Source organism: Ursus maritimus, assembly GCF_017311325.1.
Source record: "Ursus maritimus isolate PB19 chromosome X unlocalized genomic scaffold, ASM1731132v1 scaffold_X1, whole genome shotgun sequence".
Lineage (NCBI taxonomy): Eukaryota > Metazoa > Chordata > Mammalia > Carnivora > Ursidae > Ursus > Ursus maritimus.
In genome coordinates this window covers 21,744,537-21,765,454 of record NW_024423319.1, presented here as the reverse complement: position 1 = coordinate 21,765,454, position 20,918 = coordinate 21,744,537, and the positions used below count along the sequence as shown (strand labels likewise).

The window sequence follows — 20,918 nt, the reverse complement described above, 5'->3', positions numbered from 1 at the left end:
CCAATGTTTAACCAACTGCACCACCTGGGCACCCCTAGTCCTGAGTATATTTCTTTTTTTTTAAAGTTTTTATTTATTTATTTGACAGAGATAGAGACAGCCAGCGAGAGAGGGAACACAAGCAGGGGGAATGCGAGAGGAAGAAGCAGGCTCATAGTGGAGGAGCCTGATGTGGGGCCCGATCCCACAACGCCCCCTGAGCCGAAGGCAGACGCTTAACTGCTGCGCCACCCAGGCGCCACCCTGAGTATATTTCTAAACATGCATCAGTATTTATGTCTACCAAAAGGCATACAATGAATGTTCATAGCAGAGGTAATTTTGTTGACCCAAACTAAAAACTAATATCCATCAGAATAGATAAAAAATCTATGACATATTCACACAATGAAATACTATACAACAATGACAAGTATATTACACTCAGCAACATGAATGAGGTAACAGATTTAATGCTGAGCAAAAGCCAGACACATAAATGTATGTGGTGCATGATTTCATTATATCACATACAAAACCAGGCAAAATTAATCTGTGGTACTATGGGATTCATGAATAAGAGTTGGAATTCCTAAAAATTTTATAAATTATGTTATTCATAAAACATTTCCAACCTTCTTCATGTTACTTACTCATTGCTATGAATATCCAACTTTTTAAAATAAATAAGACATAGTAAGTTTAGAAGTAGTAGCAAAGAACAAAAACTGGATACTCAAAAACTGGAAAGATACTCAAAAGATACCAAAAAACTGGAAAACACCAGGAAATCTTATTATATAGTATTTGAATAACAACATTTTTGGATATCTTAGCAAGGTAAACAGCACTACACAGAATTGGAAGTCAAACTTGCCAATTTAAGGGTTTATTTTGCTTCTTAAGCTTATTCTTGAAAGAACATTTGCAGAGTTTATATATTATATATTATGCATATAGTCTTATTAACGTACAATTTATAAGAATGACTCACCATTACCAGCATACAGGGCCACAAACATACTCTTACAATAAGCAAAATCAACTGATAAGATCATCATATACTTCTGTACTGATATCTGAACACTTCACAACTTTTGACTTGACGAGCCAGCATTTCCTACTCTTGTTTTTGACTTGACATTAATAGGTTCCTTCAAATCAGTAATATCTCCATGTCCATTGTTAAGCTATAATTGTTACAAGAGATTTATAATACTTTTTCCATTTTGCTCATTTTCAACTATTATTATTTTATTTGATATTCAGAAAAATATATGAATTTTCCAAAAAATGCCAGGAAGGAAGTCCCACCAGAAACAATAGTCAAGATAGTGGTTACCTGTGGTGGAGGTTGTGCTTAAAAAGGGACATAAAGAGTGCTTCTGGGTGCTGATTATATGGGATATAAGTCTAATGTTCAGAAAAGATGACTGGAGATTTAATTTAGCTGTCATCCATATAGATGGCATTTGAAGTAATAAGGCTGGGGGAGATCACTAAGGAAATGACTGCATATAGATAAGAGTATCAAGGACCGTCTCCTGAGTCGGTATAATATTTAAAGGCTACAAAGAAGAGAATAGCTCAGTAAATATGGAGGAGAGGATAGGTGAATTATGAAGAAACTTAAGGAAACACGTTGTCCTGGAAGCCAAACAAACCATATCAAGAAGGAAAGAGTAATTTAAGTTCTTAAATTCTTAAGTGAAAATTAGCCTTAAAATAATATCTAATGAGAACAAAGTGGTGGTTACCAGAGGGGAGGTGGGTGGGAGGATGAGTGAAATAGGTGATGGGGATTAAGGAGTGCATTTGTGATGAGCACTGGGTGATGTATGGCATTACTGGATCCCTGTATTGTACACCTGAAATGAATATAACACTATGTTAACTTTAGTGGAATTAAAGTAAAATAATGAATAAAACAAAAATGAGAAAAAAATCTTTAACAAGGAAACAATTCTAGAATGGTAGAGTAAGGACTTCTGAAAATCTCTTCCATAAAACCAGAGAATGTCTAAAAATTTTCAAAATAAACTTTCTCCAAACTCTCACCGAAGTCTCACAGCAATCTGAGGAGTGTTATTCAAGAAAAGTGATTATTCTCAGTAAAATCAGGGAGCCCTATTCTCATCCTCATCATCCGCATTCTGTAGAAGTCTTGAAGATTTTGTTATAATAAAAGGGTCAATCCATCAGGAAGATATCATGATTATAAAGATATATGCACCTAACCACAGAACCCCAAAATACATTAAGCAAAACTGAAGAATTTAAAGGAGAAATAGACAACAGTAATAACTAAAGATTTCACTACTCTGCTTTCAACAGATCACTAGACAGAGCATCAACATAGTAATAAAAAACTTGTACAAAATTTAAACAAACTAGATCTAACAAACATACTGCACTCTACCCAACAGCATCAAAATACACATTATTCTCAGGACCACATGAAACATTTTTCTGAGTTGACCATATATTAGACCATAAAATAAGACTCAGTAAATTTGAAAGTATTAAAATAATACAAAATGTGTTCACTTGAATAAAATTAGAAATAAATAACAAGGGAATTTGAGAAATTCACAAATGTGTTGAAGCATGCACTCCCACATAAAGAATGCACTCCTAAATAAAGAATGGGCCAAAGAAGATATCACAAGGGAAATTGGAAAGTACTTTGAAATGAATGAAAATGATGCACAATATACCAAAATTTATGGAATGCATCAGCTTATAGCAGTGTTTAGAGGGAAATTTATAAATAGAAAGTGTATATTTTAAAAAAGATAAAAAACTAATTAACTGACCTACTTTAAGAAACTAGAAAAAGAAGAGCCAACTAAACCCAAAACAAGTAGAAGGAAGAAAGTAATAAATATTGGAGTGAAATTAAATTAAATAGAGAATAGAGAAACATTAGAGAATCGAAGAATCTACAAGTTGGTTCTTTGGGGAGATCAAGAAAACTGATAAACTTTTAGCTAGACTCACCAAGCCAGAATAGAAAAAGAATTAAAATTACTAAAATTGTAAAGGAAGGAACATTACTACTGACCTTACAGAGATAAATAAGATTATACAGGAATACTATGAGCAACCGTATGCCAACAAATTAGACAGCCTAGAAGAAATGGAAAAATTCCTAGAAATAGACAAATTACTGAAACTAATTAAATAATAAGTAGAAATTTTTGTTGGGCCTATAACAAAGAAATAAAATTAATATTGTAATAACTCCCCTCCCCCCCAAAAAAAAACAGGCCTCAATGTCCTCATCATTGAATTATACCAAATATTTAAAGAAGAATTAATAATAAGTCATCACAAAGTGTTGTAAAATATAGAAGAGGAGGTAACATTTCTTAATTCATTCAATCAGGTTATTACTCTGATTTTAAAAAGTGACAAAAATCACAAGAAACCACAGACAAATATTTATTATGAGTATAGACAGAAAAATATTCAACAAAATACTAGCAAACTGTATCAGGCAACTTATAATCAACTGATTAGTTTTTCTCTAAAACCTTCTTTTGTGTTCCCTTTCTTGATTTATTAGATTCTATATTGTGGTTGTTACATACCTCTTCAAATTCATCTCTTATCTCTCTTCCCTTTACATTGGCCTTCTGCCAGTTCCTAGAACAATACAGATCTTTCCCACTTAGAAGCCTTTGTTACTTGCTGTTTTGTTTGTTTGTTTGTTGTTTTTTGACCTGAAATATTCTGCATCAAGCTCTGGCTCTTTCTCATTTTTTAAGTTTCAGGTTAAAAACCATCCACTCAAAGAGGTCTTCTCTAATTACTGTATCTAATTAAACCCCTCCCCACCTCTGTGCCTTATTTGTCTAATATAATGTCTTAATATTTATTGACTGACTGAATCAGTCAAACAAGTAAGCAAGCAGTCTGTGAGATGAGTTCGAAGAGAATGCTTTTTCATTGGTGCTAATGTGGCAGGATTGCTTTTTTATTTCCCATTTTCCTGGGGCCTAACACATACAAAGGCTCGAATAACAGAAAGAGGCAATGAAATGTTTGTGCCATCACAGCCTGTCCAACATATCTTGAGGGGGCCATTCTGGGAGTGCAATAGTTCTAATCCTCTGGTAGGTATGCTTTTCTGTAGCATCCACCCCCAACACACACCCTCTATCCCTGCTCTTCTATGACAATAGAATGATTGGAACTGAGAAGAAAGGGTAGGGAGGAAAGGTGTGGGAGGAAAGCTGAGAGGTTAAAGGAGCCCAAGGGGCATGGAGGAAAGAGAAGAAAGAGAAAGCATAAAGGAGAAGAGTTCTATTCCCCAATGGGTAAATGAATTTCATCATTATCTATGACTTGCAAAAGCTACGCTCTTAGGGTCATGTAGAATCCTTCCTTAAATGTCCTCCTTTCCTTTCTTAACCTTCATGAAAAGCTATCAGTTATAATCTGTTCTACCTTGGAAATCTCCTCTCTGTCTCACTCAGTTCAGCCCACTGTCTATTACCATATGTTATGGCCTCAGGGTCACTCACACCGAACATTGTAATGGCCTTTTAACTGATGCCTTAGCTTTAGCTTCACTATTTCCAGCCGGTCATCCATACTGCAACTAGGACAATCCTTCGAAAGCATACATTTTGCTATATCATCTCTCTACTTTGGCACATCTACAACTTATAGCTTATGGACTAAAATTCTCTTTTCTTGGTGTGGGCAATTAGGGCAATATTACCTCAGCTTCTCTCTAGCCTGTAAGTCCAGGGATACCGTTAATTCCCTTAATACTGATGTTCTTGTATGCTTTTTGCCTTTGCTGTGTTGTTCTTTTGCTAGGAATGTCCTTCTTTCACCTTTTAAAGGTGGTCTCATTTTCTAAGCCTTATCTATTTTATGAATCCTTCCCTAATACTCCACTCTGAGCAGAAGCAATGGTGCCACTCCCACCTTACCATCAACATGGGTGCCTTTAACTTGTTTACTATTAAAGGGTTAGACTGTGAACAGTCAAGTAGTTTTCAGTTTGTTTTTTTAATTTATTTCTCCTTCTTCTTTCTCTTCCTTTTTTAGTTCATGCCTTTCCTGCTTTGACCTTCACCATACAAGAAGACATTTTTCCCCATAAATCCCACTGTTCCCATATATTATTGTCAAAGAAATGAAGCTATTACATTTTGTTTAAAGTAAGTTGCCACTCTGGGCCCAGTGAAGTTTCTAAGGTACTGATAGCTGCATGTTTTATTGTCACATCTGTACTAGGACATGCTAGGATTTTTAGGGCTAATATTCAGGATTTCCTGCTCAAAGTATTTGGCTTAAGTTGAGAGACCCACCAAGAAATTCCTTTTCTTTCTTAGGGGTGGAAAATATCTTCCATCCCCTAGACTTTCCCCGAAAGTCTTTACATTGTTAAACTCTCGAGTATATTGGGCAGAACACTGCATTGTCCTTTAAACATACAACCCCCTGAACAGCAAAGATAAAAATACATATACAGGTGATTTTCTGTTTAGGAGTAGTAGAACCCCAAATATATATACTAAAGATGGAAGGCACTGGGGAAAATGAGAGGACATGACCTTGTGATAGTCTTCACTTAATAGAATTAGAATAAATTTTATTTTATTTTTTTAATGTTCGGTTAGCCACTGTATAATACGTCATTAGTTTTTGATGTAGTGTTCAATGATACATTAGTTACGTATAACAGCCAGTGCTCATCACAGCACATGCTCTCCTTAATACCCATCACCCTGTTACCCCCTCCCCCCACCCCCTCCCCTGTGAAACCCTCAGTTTGTTTCCCAGGTTCCATAGTCTTCCATGGTTCATCTCCCTCTCTGATTTCTCCCCCTTCAGATTTCCCACCTTCCCCTATGGTCCTCTGTGCTATTGCTTATATTCCACATATGAATGAAACCATATGATAATTGTCTTTTGCTGCTTGACTTACTTCACTTAGCATAATCCCCTCCAGTTCCACCCATGTTGATGCAAATGGTGGGTATTCATCGTTTCTGATGGCTGAATAATATTCCATTGTATATATGTACCACATCTTTTTTATCCATTCATCTGTTGAAAGGCATCTCAGCTCCTTCCACAGTTTGGCTATTGTGGACATTGCTGCAATGAACATTGTGGAGCATGTGTCCCTTCTTTTCACTACAGCTATATCTTTGGGGTAAATACCCAGTAGTGCAATTGCTAGGTTGTAGGGTAGCTCTGTTTTTAACTTCTTGAGGAACCTCCATATTGTTTTCCAGAGTGGCTGTACCAGCTTGCATTCTTACCAACAGTATAAGAGGGTACCCCTTTCTCTACATCCTTGCCAACATTTGTTGTTTCCTGTCTTCTTAATTGTAGCCATTCTAATTGGTATAAGGTGGTATCTGACTGTGGTTTTGATTTGTATTTCCCCAATGGCTAATGATGTTGAGCATTTTTTCATGTGTCTGTTAGCCATTTGTATGTCTTTTTTGGAGAAGTGTCTGTTCACATCTTCTGCCCATTTTTTACTGGGTTATTTGTTTTTTGAGTGTTAAGTTTGAGAAGCTCTTTATAGATCTTGGATATCAGCCCTTTATCTGTAATGTCATTTGCAAAAATCTTCTCCCATTCCATGGGCTGCCTCTTAGTTTTGTCAACTGTTCCCTTTGCTGTGCAGAAACTTTGTATTTTGATGAAGTCCCAAAAGATCATTTTTGTTTTCCTTTCACTTGTGTTTAGAGACATATCTTGAAAGAAGTTGTTGTGGCCCATGTTGAAGAAGTTACTGCCTATGTTCTCCTCTAGGATTTTGATGGATTCCTGTCTCACATTGAAGACTTTCATCCATTTTAAGTTTATCTTTGTGTATGGTGTAACAGAATGGTACAGTTTCATTCTTCTATATGTAGCTGTCCAATTTTCCCAGAACCACTTATTGAAGAGACTGTCTTTTTTCCAATGGATATTTTTCCTGATTTGTCAAAGATTAGTTGACCATAGAGTTGAGGGTCCATTTCTGGAGTCTCTATTCTGTTCCATTGGTCTGTGTGTCTGTTTTTGTGCCAATACCATGCTATTTTGGTGATCACAGCTTTGTCATATAGCTTGAAGTGAGGCAACATGATGTCCTCAGCTTTGTTTTTCTTTTTCATCATTCCCTTGGTGATTTGGGGTCTTTTCTGGTTCCATACAAATTTTAGGATTGTTTGTTCCAGCTCTTTGAAAAATGTCATTGGTATTTGATCAGGATGGCATTGAAAGTGTAGATTGCTCTGGGTAGCATAGACATTTTAACTATGTTTATTCTTCTGATCCATGAGCATGGAATGTTTTTCCATCTTTTTGTGTCTTCTTCAATGTCTTTCATCAGTGTTCTGTAGTTTCTAGAGTATAGATCCTTTACCTCTTTAGTTAGGTTTATTCCTAGGTATCTTATGGTTTTTGTTGCTATTGTGAATGGAATCAATTCCTTAATTTCTCTTTCTACAGTTACATTGTTAGTGTATAGAAAAGCAACTGATTCCTGTGCATTGCTTTTGTATCCTGCCACATTGCTGAATTGCTGTATGAGTTCTAGTAATTTGAAGGTGGTCTTTTGGGTTTTCCACATAAAGTATCATGTCATCTGTGAAGAGGGAGAGTTTGACTTCTTCTTTGCCAATTTGGATGCTTTTTATTTCTTTTTGTTGCCTGATTGCTGAGGCTAGGACTTCTAGCACTATGTTGAACAATAGTGGTGAGAGTGAGCATCCCTGTCATGTTCCTGATCTTAAGGGAAAAACTCTCAGCTTTTCCACATTGGTAATGATATTCACTGTGGGCTTTTCACAGATGGTTTTTATGCTATTGAGGAATGTTCCCTCTATCCCTATACTCTGAAGAGTTTTAATCAGGAATGGATGTTGTATTTTGTCAAATGCTTTTTCTGCATCAATAGAAAGGATCATATGGTTCTTGTCTTTTATTGATGTGCTCTGTCATGTTGATTGATTTACAAATGTTGAACCACCCTTGCATCCCAGGCATAAAACCTACTTGGTCATGATGAGTAATCCTTTTAATGGACTGTTCCATCCTATTAGCTAGGATCTTGTTGAATATTTTGGCATCCATGTTCATCAGGGATATTGGTCTGTAATTCTCCTTTTTGATGGGATCTTTGCCTGGTTTTGGGATCAGGGTAATGCTGGCCTTGTAGAAGGAGTTTGGAAGTTTTCATTCTCTTTCTATTTTTTGGAACAGCTTCAGTAGAATAGGTATTATTTCTTCTTTAAATGTTTGGTAGAATTTCCCTGGGAAGCCGTCTGGCTGTGGACTTTTTTTGGGGGGAGGTTTTTGATTACTGCCTCAATTTCATTACTGGTTATTGCTCTATTCAGATTGTCTATTTCTTCCTGTTTCAATCTTGGTAGTTTGTAAGTTTCCAGGAAGGCATCCATTTCTTCCCAGTTGCTTAGTTTGTTGGCATATAGTTGCTGGTAATAATTTCTATTAATTTTTTCTATTTCCTTGGTGTTAGTCATGATCTCTCCCCTTTCATTCATGATTTTATTATTTTGGGTCCTTTCTCTTTTCTTTTGGATAACTTTGGCCAGTGGTTTATCAATCTCATAAATTCTTTCAAAGAACCAGCTTCTAGTTTCCTTGATCTGTTCTGTTTTCCTGGTTTCTATTTCATTGATCTTTGTGCTAATCTTTATTACTTCTCTTCTCCTGCTTGGTCTAGATTTTATTTGTTGTTCTTTTTCCAGGTCCTTTAGGTGTAAGGTTAGCTTGTGCATTTGGGATTTTTCTAGTTTTTTCAGAGAGTCTTGCATGGTTATGTAGTTCCCCCTTAGGACCGCCTTTGCAGTATCCCATAGGTTTGGACCAATATGTTTTCATTCTCATTGGTTTCCATGAATTGTTTAAGTTCTTTAATTCCTGATTGACCCATTCATTCTTTAGCAGGATGTTCTTTAACTTCCAAGTTTTTGAATTCATTCCAAATTTTTTCTTGTGATTGAGTTCCAGTTTCAAAGCATTGTGGTCTGATAACATGCAGGGAATAATGTCAGTCTTTCAGTATTGGTTAAGACCTGATTAATGACCCAGTATATGGTCTATTTTGGAGAAAGTTCTGTGTGCAATCGAGAAGAATGAGTATTCTTTTGTTTTAGGGTGGAATGTTCTGCATATATCTACAAAGTCCATCTGGTCCAATTTGTCATTCAAAGCTCTTGTTTCTTTGTTGATCTTCTGTTTAGATGATCTGTCCAATGCAGAGAGTGGAATGTTAAAATCTATTAATGTATTATTCTTGATCTGATTCTTTATTTTGGTTAACAGCTGGCTTATGTAGTTGGCCGCTCCCATGTTGGGGGCATAGATATTTACAATTGTTAGAGTTTCTTGTTGGATAGACCCTTTAAGAATGATAAAATGTCCCTCTGGATCTCTTACTACAGTCTTTGGTTTAAATTCTAATTTGTCTGATATAAGAATTGCTACCCTAGCTTTCTTTTGCGATCCACTTGCATGATAAATGTTTCTCTATCCTCTTGCTTTCTGTCTGGACGTGTCTTTAGGTTCAAAATGAGTCTCTTGTAGACAGCATATGGATGGGTCCTGTCTTTGTATCTAATCTGCAACCCTGTGCCGTTTCATGGGACCATTTAGGCCACTCATGTTGAGAGTTACTACTGAAGATATGTATTTATTGCCATCTTATCATCTGTACAGTCCTTGTTTATAAGGATTGTCTCTGTAAATTCTGGTCTATATTACTCTTGTGGTCTTTCTTGTTTTATAGAATCCCCCTTAGTATATCTTGCAGGGCTGGCTTGGTGGTCACATATTCTTTCAGTTTCTACTGGTCCTGGAAGCTCTTTATCTCTCCATACATTCTGAATGACAGCCTTGCTGGATAAAGTATTCTTGACTGCATGTTCTTCTCATTTAGTACCCTGAATGTCTTGCCAGCCCATTCTGGCTTGCCAGGTCTCTGTGAACAGGTCTGACATTATTCTAGTGTTCCTCCCTCTATACATAAGGAATCTCTTCCCCCTAGCTGCTCTCAGGATGGCTTCCTTGGTTCTAAGATTTGAGAGGTTTACTATTACATGCTGGGACATTGGTCTGTTCTCCTTGATCTTGGGTTGGGTCCTTTCTGCCTCTAGAATATGAATGCTTGTTTCATTCCCCAGATTAAGGAAGTTCTCAGCTACGATTTGCTCCAATATATCTTCTAGTCCTTTCTCTCTCTCCACCTCCTCAGGGACCCCAGTAGTTCTGACATTGGAACATTTTATTGCATTGTTTATTTCTCTAAGTCTGTTCTCATGGATTTTAAGCTGTTTGTCCCAGGCCTCCTCCTGTTCCTTCCTTTCTTTCAGTTTATCTTCTACATCACTAATTTGTTCTTTTGCCACATTTACCCTAGCTGTTAAGTATCCAGTTTAGACTGCATCTCATTCATAGCACTTTCAAGTTTGGCCTGGTTAGCTCTCATTTCTGCCCTTAGAGATTTTATGTTGCCACTAATGGTTTTCTCAAGCCTAGCTATTGTCTTCATAATTGCTACCCTGAAGTCTATTTCTGACGTCTTGCTTATATCCATATCCATTAGGTCTGTGGGAGAGGCCACTGTCTCTGGTTCTTTTCTTTGTCGAGAGTTCCTCCTCCTAGTCATTCTGTTGAGGGATGGTTGAGGGGATATACAGAGTCAAAAATATCAACTACAATCCAGGCAAGATGCACTCTGGGACAGTTTGGAACAGTTGGAAGCCACCACTGAAAAAGCAAAGCCAAAATGAAACCCAAGAATAATATTTATAAAGCTAAAAAGAAAAAAAAAGGGGGTGCAGGGGGGGGTCTATAATCTCTCAATGTGGGCAAGGTAGGATGTTTCAGTTCTTCTTGGGTGTATTTTATTCTCTTTGTTAGAGAACACTATTTCCAAGAGTTACAGGGAAATTAAAACTGGTATATATATAAAGGTAGTATTGAAAAGGGGAAAAAGGACTACACTGAAGCTTATATCTGTATCTACATATATATAAAAACTATATATATATATATATATATGTGAAAAAGTACAAGTTAAAAAGCTACTATGGAATATGTTGTATTAAACATCTAGTTGAGATGAGAAATAGGTAAAAAGAAAAAATTAAGAAGAAACATGAGAAAGAATTTTTTAAAAAAGTTGTATCTGAGAAATACACGGGCTGTGAGGCAACACCAGGAGCTCAATATACTATTTTCCATTGGTGTTTGGGTTTTAGTTTTATGAGGTCCCTAGGGTTATCATCCTCTTGTTCTTCCAGATTGTCTTCTGGAGGAGGGACCTGCCTCCTGTTGTTTTTCAGGCAACCCTGCTTGGGTGGAGTTGCCCTGCCCCCTGTCAGCAAAGGAAAATGTTCGCACCCAGACCTCCCCCCAGGGAAGGGAAGTCAGAGTCTGCTCCTCTCTGAACCCTCCAGAACACACAGTCTCCCTTTCTGTAAGCACCGCTGAAAACCACAGCCTCCCACAGGCAGTGCACACCCCCAGCGACCCTCTCAGCAGTCAACTTAGGCCCCCGCTTGTCTCTGCTCCTTGTGCTTCCAAAACCACGAGAGGTCCCAGTCTGCACTGGTGGTGGCGGGTGGCGGCAGCAGCGGCGGCAGCAGCAGACCCAGGTCCACGGTCAGCTCCTGGATCCTGTCTGAGCGCTGTTATCAGGCCCTTCCCGTCCCACCACCACCACTTTGCAAGCTATCACTGGCGTCCTGGTGCAGGATGCTTTTGCGCTAGGGTATTATATTATTTACCAGTGGCCAGCTTCTGGTGACTCCCTCCCCCTTCTGTTTATCCTCTGGTATCTGTCCACAGAATCACAACTCCGCTGTTCCTACCTCCCAACCACTGATCCTCCACCCCTGTAGGGATCCAGATATCTATGGATCCAGATATATGGGTGTTCAGAATGGCTTGGCAGATATCCAGCTAAATTCAGGGGAATGGTTGAAACAGAGTCACCCACTCCTCTGCCATCTTGTCCCTCCTCTCTTTAGAATAAATTTTAAATAAGGAAGTGAGAAGAGTCCTGAGGAGAGGATTTCCCTTTCTTCTTGGTGATAATAGTTTAAAGATCTACAGTTCTAATTACTCAGCCATCAGAAACGATGAATATTTACCATTTACATTGTTGTGATTGGAACTGGAGAGTATAATGCTGAGTGAAATAAGTCAATCAGAGAAAAACAATTATCATATGGCTTCACTCATATGTGGAATGTAAGAAACAGAGCAGAGGATCATAGGGGAAGGGAGGGAAAACTGTATGGAAAGTCGTCAAAGAGGGAGAAAAACCATAAGAGACTCTTAACTCTAGAAGCAAACAGGGTTGCTGGAGGGGAGGTGGGTAGGGGGACGGGGTAATTGGGTAATGGGTATTAAGGAGGGCACATGATGTGATGAGCACTGGGTATTATACGCAACAGATAAATTACTGAGCACTACATATGAAACTATTGATGTACTGTATGTTGGCTAATTGAATCTAAATTAAAAAAAATAAAGATCTAAAATTCTAGTTGGGAGCCCTAGATACCCCATAGATAGGAGAGGATGCTTTATTTCCAAGACTGAATCACAGAAAACCATAGCCATCTATAAGAGAAGATCTCTAGACCATAAGTTGCAAACTGGTGGTTTGCAAATGTGGTTTGTTTGATCCATATAGTGTTTATAACTTTTAAAATTATTTGCGAAGATTTGAAATTTGGGAGATGTCACATAAAACCCCAGATTTGTTTATTATTTTATGAAATCAGAAGATATGACAACACTGGTCTCAAATTCTCACATGACCACTATCAGCTGAATAGTGGTTGTCCTTGTAAATGGGCACATGCTTGCCCATTCCCCTAAAACTCCATCACTTTCTATCCTCTCCCTGAAAAAGGTTGCAATGTCAATTGCCATTAATCAACTCACCTGCATGTTTGTTTTACATATAGTAGAATTAAGAGCTCCTAGTAGAATTAAGAGGAAAGTAACATAGTTCTTGTTATCAAAACTTAAAAAAAAAAAGACTGAGAGGACTGGTTTCAAAACCAGGCAAGTTTACATTTCCTTATAGAAACGAAGACTATTTCTACATCTTTACTATGCATACTAAGTATACCTTTGTTGAAGAAATAAAACTTCAGGTATTAACATTATGCAATTTGTTATGAAGAACTATAATTGATATATTAAAAAGATGTACAATGAAAGTCTTAATTAGCTTTAAAACATAGACTGAAAGTTCAACAGGTTTTGTGTTTAAATGCATACACTAAGTGTTGCTGCTGGGAAATGAAATTATATTTTAAGCAACAAACCTTCCCAGGTACCAAAATATTTTATAGATGCCAAATTTATTTTTAAAAAATGTCTATTGCAGAAGAAATTGTGTGTTGAACTACAAGTATTTTTTAAAAGATTTTATTTATTTATTTGACAGAGAGAGAGAGAGCACAAGCAATGGGAGTGGGAGAGGGAGTGGGAGTGGGAGACGGAGCAGGGAGCCCAATGCAGGGCTCGAACCCAGGACCCCGGGATCATGACCTGAGCCGAAGGCAGATAGATGCTTAACCAGCTGAGCCACCCAGGTGCCCCAAACTACAAGTATTTTTATCTGTGTTGAATAAATGACTGAGGCCAAATATAGGGCATATTACATGGAAAGTTGGATTTCTTGTGGCATTTTCTTTTATAGCTTATGAAAGCACAGATATAAAAATTACTGTGGAGTTATATGTATTTTTTCATGATTTCAATGAGAAATTTGATGTGAATGAAGAAATTTTTGGCTGTTGCCCATTACACGAAAATCAGAAAATGGTTTATTTGGGTATATTGAGAAAAGTCCTAAGAAATATAATATGAACAGACCACAATTAGTATATGTGAGTGTTAATGTCAGACTTAATGAAATGTATATCCAATGTTGCAAATTTTGTAAAGACACAGAATTTATGTTTGTTCACTGGTAGATTCCGTAGGAATTATTTGTTTTGTGGTAAAAGGCTTAAATAGAGCATATTATAGAGACAGAAGCTGCCACCATGAGCTGGAGACCTCCTACTGAATTGAATAACAGCTCAAAAGTTGGGTTAAATGGATGAACAGTATGGTTCAGCTTCTCTTTATGAACCCAGGTGCCTGAGTGAGAAAGTTGCTCACCCCAAACCCACTGTACAAAGAGTAAATCCATGTCTAGAAAGAAAGCAACTCTTTTCCTTTAAGATACTGATTTAAACTATACAACATCATTCCTTATTCTCTTACCATTTCCCTTAGCTACACCTCTACTAAAACTAATCCATGCTTACATTCTGTACTCAACATGGGAATTCCAAATATAAGACCTGACATTAACTCTTTGGTGCTGAAGTAAAGGAGGCAGGTTTCTGTTTTGCAAATCAAAGTGGTAATAATTTTTAAAAGAAAAATTGTAATAATTATTGTTATTTTTACTTTGAAATTTTTATATTTTTAATTTAAAATACCTCTACAACAATTTTTTACCTTATCTCATATGCTCATCCCATAATAATTAAAATTGTATTACATTTTTTTAATGATTTTTTATTATATTATGTTAGTCACCAAACAGTACATCCCCGGTTTCCGATGTAAGGCTCGATGATTCATTAGTTGTGTATAACACCCAGTGCACCATGCAATACGTGCCCTCCTTACTACCCATCACTGGTCTATCCCATTCCCCCACCCCCTTCCCCTCTGAGGCCCTCAGTTTGTTTCTCATAGTCCATAGTCTCTCATGTTTCATTCCCCCTTCTGATTATACCCCCTTTCTTTATCCCTTTCTTCCCTTACCGATCCTCCTAGTTCTTATGTTCCATAGATGAGAGAAATCATATGATAGTTGTCTTTCTCTGCTTGACTTATTTCACTTAGCATTATCTCCTCCAGTGCCGTCCATGTTGCAGCAAATGTTGAGAACTCGTTCTTTCTGATAGCTGAGTAATATTCCATTGTATATATGGACCACAACTTTAATCCAGTCATCTGTTGAAGGGCATCTCGCTCCTTCCACAATTTAGCTATTGTGGACATTGCTATGAACATTAAAGCGATATTCCTTCTTCACCACGCCTGTATTTTTGGGGTGGTAAACACCCAGTAGTGCAATGGCTGGATCATAGGGTAGCTCAATTTTTAACTTTTAAGGACCTCCACACTGTTTTCCAGAGTGGCTGGACCAACTTGCATCTCCCACCAACAATGTAGGAGGGATCCCCTTTCTCCACATCCTCTCCAACAATTGTTGTCTCTTGCCTTGTCTATTTTTGCCATTCTAACTGGCGAAGGTGGCATCTCATGTGGTTTTGACGAATTTCCTTGATGGCTAATGATTTGAACATTTTTCACATGTGTCTGTTAGCCATTTGTATGTCTTCATTGAAAAGTGTCTGTTCATATCTTCTGCCCATTTTTTGACTTATTATTTGTTTCTCGTGTATTGAGCTTGAGAAGTTCTTTGTAGATCTTGATACTAGTCCTTTATCTGTAGTGTCATTTGCAAATATACTCCATTCGTAAGCTGCCTCTTCTGACTGTTTCCCTTGGCTGTGCAGAAACTTTTAATCTTGACAGTCCCATAAATCTATTTTATCTTTGTTTCTCTTGCTTTGGGGATGTGTCATGGAAAAAGGTTGCTTTAGCTTCGATGTCAGAGGTTGTTGCCTAGTTCTCCTTCTAGAATTTTGATGGATTCCTGTCTCACATCGAGGTCTTTCATCCATTTGGAGTTTATTTTTGTGTATGGTGTGAGATAGTGGCTTTGGTTTCTCATTCTTTGCATGTAGCTGTCCAATTTTCCCAGCACCATTTATTGAAGAGACTGTCTTTTCCCACCGGATGTTTCCTGCTTTATCAAATATTAGTTGCTCCAAAAAGAGCCAAGGGTCCATTTCTGCTCTCTATTCTGTTCCATTGGTCTATGTCTGCTTTTGTGCCAGTACCATGCTGTCTTTGTGATCACAGCTTTGTAGTACAGTTCGAACCGCATTGTGATGCCCCCAGCTTGTTTCTTTTTCCTTCAACAGTTCCTTGAGATCTGGGCCTTTTCTGTTTCCATACAAATTTAAGGACTATTTGTTCCAGTTCTTTGAAAATGTCCTCGGTATTTTGATCAGGATAGCATTGAAAGTGTCGATTGCTCTGGGGTATGGACATTTTAACTATGTTAATCCTTCTTGATCCATGAGCATGGAATATTTTTCCATCTTTTTATGTCTTCTCCTCAATGTCTTTCAAGAGTGATTGATAGTTTAGTAGGTCCTTTACGTCTCTGGAGCGTTAATTCCAAAGTAAATTGGCGACTTAAATGGCGTAGGTTTGTCGTGGGTTGAGCTTGGGAGGGGTCCTGCCTCTTGGACACGAATGTTTGTTTCCCTGCTAGATTAGGAAGCTAGCCAAGCAATTTGTTCAAATATCTCTTCTGTGACCTCTGTTTTTCTCCACTCCTCGGGATGCCGATGATTCTAACATTGATCAAGCTTCATTGAGTCAGTAATCTCCCCATAACCTACATTCGTGGGCGTGATTTTTTAAGACCATCTTCTATTTTCATTTTTTCCTCTATTAACCCATCCTCCAATTCACTAAACCGTCTCCTCTGCTTAGACCCTGGGCCGTCAGAGCCTCTAGTTTTGCCTGCATTTGGCTCACAGAATTTTTAATTTCTGTCAGATTCGGCTCTCATTTCTGTCCTTAGGATTCTATATTCTCAGTAACCTTTTCATTAATAGTTTTTTCAATTCTACTCATCATTTTGACCATCGTTACTCTGAATTCCATTCTATTACTTCTTGGTTACATCCATATCCATTACTTCTGTGGCAGAGCTACAGACTCACTGTCTTTTCTTTGCTGGGGGCCCCTTCTTGTCATTCTGATGAGGAGAGGTTGGCGGGGTTGTCCAGAGCTCCAAATTATTGACTGGGTCCTAGGTCAGTGTTCTTGTTTTATAGGGATCTTAGGGATGTGGGCTTCTTCTTTAAAGATTTTATTTATTTACTTATCTGAGAGAGGGAGACAGACAGCAAAAACGAAACAGAAGCAGGGGAGTGAGAGAGGAAGAAGCAGGCTCCCAGCGGAGGAGCCCGATGAGGGACTCCTTTCCGGAACGCCGGGATCACGCCCTAAGCCGAAGGCAGGCGCTCAATGACTGCGCCACCCAGGCGCCCGGGTTGTGGGCTTCTTGATTTTTCAGCCTGCCTTCTGTGTTCTGGGGGAGGGGCCTGCCGCGCCGATACTCAGGCAACCCTGTTTGGGTAGAGTCTCCGCGTCCCCTGCGAGGGGTGATGGGGATGGGCACTCTCTGAGCCGGTATTTCCAGGCTTTTGTTCTCTGGCGGCTTTCCCTGGTGGTTTGATGTGCCTCTTCTGAGAGTCAGAGCCGCAGCGGCCGAGTTTCAGCCTCTGTCACAGAACAGAGGGATTGCGGCCTGTTCTCTACTAATGTTCTGGCCACTTTAACTCTGTTACTGTTGCTGCTGCTCAACCCTGCAGAGTCCCAGGATGTGCGCCCCACACCCGGCGTCCCAGCCCTCGCGTCTTCCAGGGCCGGCACGTCTCTGTCCTTTGTATTTCTAACGCCGCCAGCCGCTAGCCGCCCCACGCGCGCTCCGGAAGCTCCCGGTCTCAGTCTGGATCCAGTGAGCGCACCGGGATTCCGGTGTTCTGCGAGATGCCTAGTGGCGCGGCACACCCGGCTCACGGTCTCAGTCTGCTGTTTTGCGGGTGCCGTCTGCGAGCCCCGCCCACGCTCCCATGCAGGTGGCTACCGCTTCCCCGCACCCGAACGCGGCGGCTCCCTCCCCCTTCCGTTTATCTTCAGATATCTGTGCACGGTTTCATGGCTCCCCGCTTCGTACCTCAATAGTCAGCACTGGAGATGTTCATTTGTAGAGATCCAGATGCATCTTCCTGCGTCTCAGGCTGGTTCTGTGTTTGTTTAGGCTGGTCTGGTACCTATCCAGCTCGACTCAGGGGACCGGTTGAAAAAGGTGTCTCCTACTCCTCCGCCATCTTAACCCCTCCCCTAAAATTGTATTACATTTTTGACAGTGTTTTTTTTTTATGATTATCCTGATTTACTTATTTAAGATACCACTCTTATAGGAATTTGAATTTATGACATCTGCATTAGATAATATTTTAACTATTCCTCCCCTTGCCTCTACTCTCTACCCTCCAAGAGAAGGAAAAGTGTAACAATTTATTGTCAGTCCAGAAGACTGTGTGTCATTGAAAGAAGAGACCACTTTGGGTTCACTCCTGTGTACCCAGCATAAACCCAGCAGAAAATAAACTAGAAGTTATTCAATGAGTGTTTACTAGGTGGATGGATAAATGTACTTCAGTTGAAGACAGAACACATACCCAGAACTCTTTTGGGAAGGAAGCTGTATTTCAATCTCATGCAAGTTCAGTATTAAGGATAATTATTTTCTCTTCCCTTCAACTTCTTCTTCACCCTTTTCTGCCTTAGATGCTTATACAACAGCTGAAGTGGTTTATTCCTGGACTCTTGGGAAGAACAAATCTGTGGAAGTAGCACAGGATGGCTCCCGCCTGAATCAATATGACCTGCTGGGCCATGTTGTTGGGACAGAGATAATCCGGTCTAGTACAGGTATTTATTTATTTTATTAATAAACATTTTTTTAACTTGAATCATATACCAGTCTTATACCCGTGCTTATAAAAACATGTAATCCTCAAAGTAGTCTTGTAATGTAGGTACTATTATCATTAGGAAATTGAGACATAGAAATGTTCAGTAGTTTGCCCTATGTTACATTATGTAATATCAGAGCCAAGATCTGAATTCAGGCATATTGGCTCCCAAGCCAATGTTTTTAACTATGATGCCCTGCTGTCTAAGTGGGTTAGCTGGTCAAGGACATTAGGGCTGGACTGTGGTAGAAGATAAGGTAGAGGGAAGCCATGATGGTGGGAGAACTGAACTTTGGTCCTAAAGGTTTCATGAAGACATTTGCTCAACTCTGCCAATGCTGAAGTGACAAATTAATAACCCAGGAGAGTCCAGGTGCACAACCAGGAGGTCTAAGGATGAGCCACGGAATTATTTTTTTAAGTGAGTCACCTGTCTCAAAAACAAGTCTGTCTGGCAAACCTTGCCAGGTCCTCTCCATAGCTAAATCCTTGGATTGATAAATGGAACCTAGAGACTTGTAGCCTTGAGTCCTATTTAGAGACTGACCAGTTACAAGGGCCTGAGGAAGGAAGCACCCTGAATCTGAACTAATCTTAGGGTATTTGGCAAAATGGAGTATATCTTGGGGGCCCACATAGCTTACAATATTTTTTGCTGTTAAGGGCAGGAACTTTCAACGCTTGTCCTGGTGAAAGATCTGAATCCACAATTTTAAATGAATTAGGGTACTCTTGTTCTTTTATTTAATTATCTGGACACTGTTCCCACTTCTTATGATGTTATAGTATATCATCTTCTCTGTGCCCTGTTTTCCCTCCATCCCAGGACCAGGGGAGGGTAGCTAAATAAAGAAGCATTTAAAATAGATTTCAGAGACAATAGGATTTCGAGATTTGGAATTTGATGTGGGGAAAGGCTATTACAAAGACAGGCAATACTGAGGTGTCAATGTGAAAACAATCTATTGGAGAAACTGCAACTGGTTCAGAGTAAGAAGTGAAAGGTAGAAAGAATATGGAGCCACTAGGGTGTGGGCTGCTCTCCTCTGAGAGGGTTCTGGGGTTTGGCCCATGGAGTTGGTAGTGGCTGGACCAGGCTGAGCAGCTGGGCAGGCACTAATGTACATAGTTGGCCCAAGTCCAAGAGTTCTCCCCCTCCAGCAGGTGTGAGTTAGCTGCTGGAGTCAAGTGTCCAGTTTTGGAGAGAGTGTACAGGTAGGTGTTCTAGGTGGGTGTGCCCAGGCAACCTGGATCTCATTACTTTGCTCCAAGGAACACTCCATGTCTTCACGGTGGGCTACTATGCTCCTGGGGCTCAGATTCTGGCTATGTCTCCTATCCTCTGGAAGCATTGAAAGTGTGGTCTAGGGCCAGTTGCCTAACCTCCCCAATTTGGTTTGCTTACAGTGAATCTATACCATGGTATAAGTATTACCCACTGGTTGCAGAACTACTGCTTGGTTTGCATGCCCTGATCCCTGGACTGGACACAGCCCTTGTTAGGGTGCTTGAAACCCACTTCCTGGGGCCTCATGGAAGGGTAGGGCTAAGGGTACCTCAGCTGGACTTGGTGTGTGTATGTGGGAGATAGTCTTCCCCACCTGGACAGTGGTTCTGCTCTCCCCAAGCAGGGGGATGGAGCAGGGCCTTCAGCACCCACATGTTCACACAGCATTCCTTTGTCCTACGGTACCCCTTCATGTTTCTGAGCAGAAGCCTTTGTCCTGCTCCTGGGTTCATCTGCATTGTGCTGTCTTTGCAGCCAGAGCCAGGACCTCCCTTCTGTGATTGCATAGCTGAAATGCATGCTTATTCTCCCTTCCACATGAGCTGTGGGCAGGATCCTAGAGGAGATCATGTGTGTGCCTGCAGGTAGCAGGGCTCTGCTCAGAGCAGCACAGAGGGTCCCTAGCGGCCCAGGGCACACATACCCCATCCAAGATGTCTACCCTGGGGGAGGGAGAGAATTCCCCATTGTATCCGTTGGCTCTCCCCGCTTCCCAGTCCTTCCTCAGCACTGCTCACCTGGCATCAACTTTTGAGATCCATCAGTAGCTATCCAAGCAGCCCCAGCTCCCATTTCATTTGGTTAAGCCACTGTTTGTTTAGTTTTTATCACACAGGCAATGCACATTCATTATAGGAAAAATAGAATACACAGAAAAGCAAAATATGGAAATTAAAATATTCTTTAATCCCACCATTAACTGATTATTGTACATTTTGGTGTATAAT

At 39.6% G+C, this 20,918-nt stretch overlaps 1 protein-coding gene across 1 annotated transcript in view; it reads left to right on the top strand.

Annotated features, from left to right (window-relative positions):
* Positions 1 to 20,918, top strand: part of GABRA3 (gamma-aminobutyric acid type A receptor subunit alpha3) — a 151,816-nt gene that overhangs the window by 68,010 nt on the left and 62,888 nt on the right. Inside the window, exon 4 of the mRNA XM_008685641.2 lies at positions 18,496 to 18,639. Within this exon, the coding sequence (XP_008683863.1) occupies positions 18,496 to 18,639 (144 nt within the window). The remainder of the gene's footprint in view (positions 1 to 18,495; positions 18,640 to 20,918) is intronic.